This window comes from Penaeus chinensis, chromosome 7 (genome assembly GCF_019202785.1).
Source record: "Penaeus chinensis breed Huanghai No. 1 chromosome 7, ASM1920278v2, whole genome shotgun sequence".
NCBI classification, from domain to species: Eukaryota; Metazoa; Arthropoda; class Malacostraca; order Decapoda; family Penaeidae; genus Penaeus; species Penaeus chinensis.
This window is the reverse complement of record NC_061825.1, coordinates 34,013,857-34,018,856: the sequence shown is the minus strand read 5'-3', so window position 1 is coordinate 34,018,856 and position 5,000 is coordinate 34,013,857. Positions and strand designations below refer to the sequence as shown.

General features: G+C 29.6%; 1 protein-coding gene across 1 annotated transcript in view; it reads right to left on the bottom strand.

Annotated features, from left to right (window-relative positions):
* Positions 1 to 5,000, bottom strand: part of LOC125027047 (CBP80/20-dependent translation initiation factor-like) — a gene marked incomplete in the record, with an annotated part of 77,042 nt that overhangs the window by 71,578 nt on the left and 464 nt on the right. The window contains 1 exon segment of the mRNA XM_047615712.1: positions 4,887 to 5,000. This exon segment is cut by the window's right edge and continues 464 nt beyond it. Within this exon segment, the coding sequence (XP_047471668.1) occupies positions 4,887 to 4,940 (54 nt within the window).

Here is a 5,000-nt window from a genome sequence, read left to right as displayed (position 1 = left end):
TTTACCAAATTTCCATCTTTATCACACTTCTCTTTCCCTATTTTTGAACACCTATTTTTTTTTTTTTTTTTTTTCATTCTATTTCGTAGTGTTGCAGGAATGTTGACAACTCCATAAGAAAATACACACACAGCTTGGTATTTCAAAGCCCAGCATAGCGAGGAGGTACATGAACAAACTATTCAGTTCAACGAAGTCACGAAGACTAACAACAGCAGCAACAACAACAACAAAAACAACAACAACAACAACAATAATAATAATAATAATAATAATAATAATAATAATAATAATAATAACTAGTAATTATAACTATAATGAAACACAATCGCCATATTCAGTGACATCTAAGAAAGAATGTAATGTTCGGATAACGTTTTTTTTATATAAATAAATAAATACATAAGAATGCCAATAAACAATAAATATGAAAACGATCTCAGACATAGAAAAAAAAAAATAACAGAATATGAAAACAAAGACAAAATCGGAAACAAATATAGAAATGGAATAAGATATTATGAAAATGATGTTGACATCTGCATAAAACAATAAATCAAAAAATAATGATCACAAATAATGAATTCAACAAATAAAACAAATAAGAAAAAACAGCATAATAACAAGAATAACATTAATAAAGCAAGGTCAAAATAAAATATAAAAATCGACGGAATCGAAAATAATACGAATATACACAGACGAAAAAAAAAAAAAAAAAAAAAAAAAAAAAAAAAATATATATATATATATATATATATATATATATATATACACAGTTTGCATATAAACTCTCCTAACAATATGAAATACAATTAACGAAGACGGTGACAAATGAAAATTAATTCTAAAAAATCAAATACAAATTAAAAACATTTCTGAAACGTGACGACTAAAATTTATAAAACAAAAACAACAACACAAATAGTAATAACAGTAACACAAAAGGATGTAACAAATGAAACTGATAAAATTAACAAAAACAATAATAATAACAAGCAACAAATAACAAAGACACACAGAGGAAAAAAAAAACAAAGGACGTGCAACAAATAAAAAAAAATACACAAAGAAAAAGAAAGAAAGAAACATATCTAAAACAATGACAAAATAAACAAAACAAAGACAACACAAAGGGCACAAACAAGGAAATAAAAAGTACAACGATAAAAATATTACCGATGAAGTTAAACCAACATACGAAGCATAATTAAGATAACTAATGATGGGAAGGAGGATGAAGATAATGATGATAATGGCGATAATGATAATAAATGTCAATAATTGTTAACAATAATAATAATGATAATAATGACATATGTCATCATAACAACAACAACAATAATAATAATATTAATAATAATAATAGGAACAATAATAACGATAACGATAATAATAATAATAATAATAATAATAATAATAATCATAATAACAACAATAACAATAATAATAGTAACAATAATAGTAATAATAATAATAAAAAGATAAAAAAAAAATAAAAATAAAAGATAAAAAATAATAATAAAAAGATTAAAAATAATAATAATAATAACAATAACAATAACGATAATAATAACAATAACAATAATAATAATGACAACAACAACAACAACAATAATAATAATAATAATAATAATAATAATAATAATAATAATAATAATAATAGCAATAATAATAATAATAATAATAATAATAATAATAATAATAATAATAGCAATAATAATAATGATATTAACAATAACTATTACCATTATCATTATGAGAATTATCATTGTCATAATTATATTACTGCCATTATAATTATAACTGCCATAAATATTATCATTATTAAGAGCAATAATAATCATCATAATGACAATAACAATTATAGCAATAATGATGATGAAGATGATGATAATAATAATAATGATAATAATAATAACAACAACAAAAACAAAAATGATAAAAAATAATAATAACAAATAATAATTATAATTGTGAGTATTATAATAACAGTAATAATATTAGCAAATATAATAATAATAATGATAACAACAACGACAACAACAACAATAATAATAACAATAATAATAATAATAATAATAATAATGATAATAATAATAATAATAATAATAGCAATAATAATAATAATAATAATAATAATAATAATAATAATAATAATAATAATAATAATAGTAATAATGACAATAACAATAGCAATAGCAATAGCAATAACAATAACGATAACGATGATAACAAAAACAACAACAACAATAATAATAACAACAAAATGATTACGCACATTAATTATCTATTATTATTATGGTGGTGGTGATTAAAATGATGGTGATAATCTATTAACAAGAGAAATAAAATAAATAAGACTAGGCCAACACACAAACACATAAAACAAGGTCAAATAAATACAAAGATATACAGAAAAACAAACAAACAGGATAGGTCAAAGACAGTTAGCAATAAGGTCACATTGAGAACACAAGATCACCAAATAGATAACAAAAAAAAAAAAAAAAAAAGAACAAGGAAGGTCACACGTACAGAACAAAAGACAAGTAAGGTCACACATACAGAACAAAAGACAAGTAAGGTCACACGTACAGAACAAAAGACAAATAAGGTCACACGTACAGAACAAAAGACAAGTAAGGTCACACATACAGAGCAAAAGACAAGTAAGGTCACACATACAGAGCAAAAGACAAGGTCACACGTACAGAACAAAAGACAAGTAAGGTCACATATACAAAACAAATGACAAATAAGTTCACCCATACAGAACAAAAGACAAGTAAGGTCACAAAAACAAGGTCATAAGTAATAACAAAAAAAACATGGTCAAGACATTACCCGGCAGAACGACGCACTCCTCCAGAAGGCCGGTCGTTCAGGGAAACTTCGCTCCTTTCCCACACAACACAGGTTAAACACGGACAAAGCCCAGGTCAAGCCAGGTCAAGCCGGGTCAGGGGGCAGGCACACGGAGGGGAAGGGAGGAGGAGGAAGAGGAGGGGGGGTGGAGGAGGGGAGGAAGCGAAATAAGTCAATTAAAAAGAAAAACGGAAAATGATATTGAGATTTTTTTTCTTTAGAAAAAGTCCCGAGGGTGAAAAATATAAAATAAGATATTGAGGTTTTTTTTTGGAAATTCTCAGGAGGAAAGATCGTACTAATGCTATTGAAACTAATTGTAAAATCAATAAAAAAAGACAAACACCTATAAAACACTGGCAAAATAAATGGATAAAAACGTACAAATCACAAATAAAATCTAATTAGACAGTAACAAAACAACAACAAATACAATATGACAATATGATAAATATGACAATAAAGAATAGTGATGCTAGTAGTAATAGTAGTAATAGTAGTAGTAACAGCAATAATAGCAGGAGTAGTAAAAGCAATAGTAAAGCAGTAGTAGAGACAATAAAGGAAAATAGTAAAATATCTTAAAAGTAATAGTAATAGTTTCGTGTAGTGTTTTTTTATGTCTGTCAATGAATCCTATGTTAAATCTCCCTTAAATGTAATCCGTATTATTGACATATCCATTTATAAACATGTCAAAACTATCTATAAATCTTGAATTTAATGTTACTTAATTTTTTATATTGCTATCAGCAGATACAGTTGCAAAATCGCCAATAACTGTGCACGGTTCATTTTATGAGAAGAAAATATTTACGAATTGCTGAAAAAAATACGGTAATAAATTACTGAATATGTGAAAGTTATTCCCATTTTCTCATAATGATTTACAAAGAAAACGCAGCATCTCCAGGATAACTTTGCTATTCAACTATTTTAAAAATCGAAATACATAGCTTGACTCCTCCCTTTCTCTTTCTTCCTACCCCTCTATTTTACTCTGTCTCTGTGTGTCTGTCTGTCTCTCATTGCTTCCCTCCCTTTTCTTTCTTTCTCTATCTACCCCCCCCCCTCCCTCTCCCTCTCTCCTTCCTCCTTCTTTCTTTCTATAACTCCTCCTCCTTCTCCCTCTTCCCTCTCCCACCTCTTCCTTTCTTTTTTTCTCTAACTCCTCCTCCGTACCCCTCTTCCCCTCTCCCACCTCTTTCTTTCCTCCATTCTCTATCTCCCTTTCCCCTCTTCCTCTCTCTTAAAAGAAAACATCAGACTTTCCAAATGAAGCAACGAAACATTGAAAAAAACTAAAAATAAATAAATAAATAAAAGAAACGTAACGGAGTGCGGACATACCCCTCACAGAAAACTCACGCAGAACTTCATCAATTATGCATTTATACAACGAAGTACAATGAGCTATGGATGGGAGAACACGAATATTTAATCATTATTCAAACTTTTTCGTCATTCCAAATCACCACATTGACAGATGGATTCTAGGTGGAACTTCCTTTCCTGTTAAAATAGGTAGGTAGGTAGGGAGATATAGAGAGAGAGAGAGAGAGAGAGAGAGAGAGAGAGAGAGAGAGAGAGAGAGAGAGAGAGAGAGACAGACAGAGACAGAGACAGAGACAGAGACAGAGACAGAGACAGAGACAGAGACAGAGACAGAGACAGAGACAGAGACAGAGACAGAGACAGAGACAGAGACAGAGACAGAGACAGAGACAGAGACAGAGACAGAGACAGAGACAGAGACACAGACAGAGACAGAGACAGAAGGAGAGACAGAAAGAGAGATAGAAAGAGAGACAGAAAGAGAGAGAGAGAGAGAGAGAGAGAGAGAGAGAGAGAGAGAGAGAGAGAGAGAGAGAGAGAGAGAGAGAGAGAGAGAGAGAGAGAGAGAGAGAGAGAGAGAGAGAGAGAGAGAGAGAGAGAGAGAGAGAGAGAGAGAGAGAGAGAGAGAGAGAGAGAGAGAGAGGTGAATACATGATAATAAAATGACGTCAAAGATAACTTACCTGTACAAAGCTTCTCTCCTTCCGGACTCCTCTGTCACCTTTTTTATTCTCCATTTTTGTTTTATCGAAGTTCCTCCTCTCCGTTGATGATGTTTCTCTCGTTTTCTTCACTTC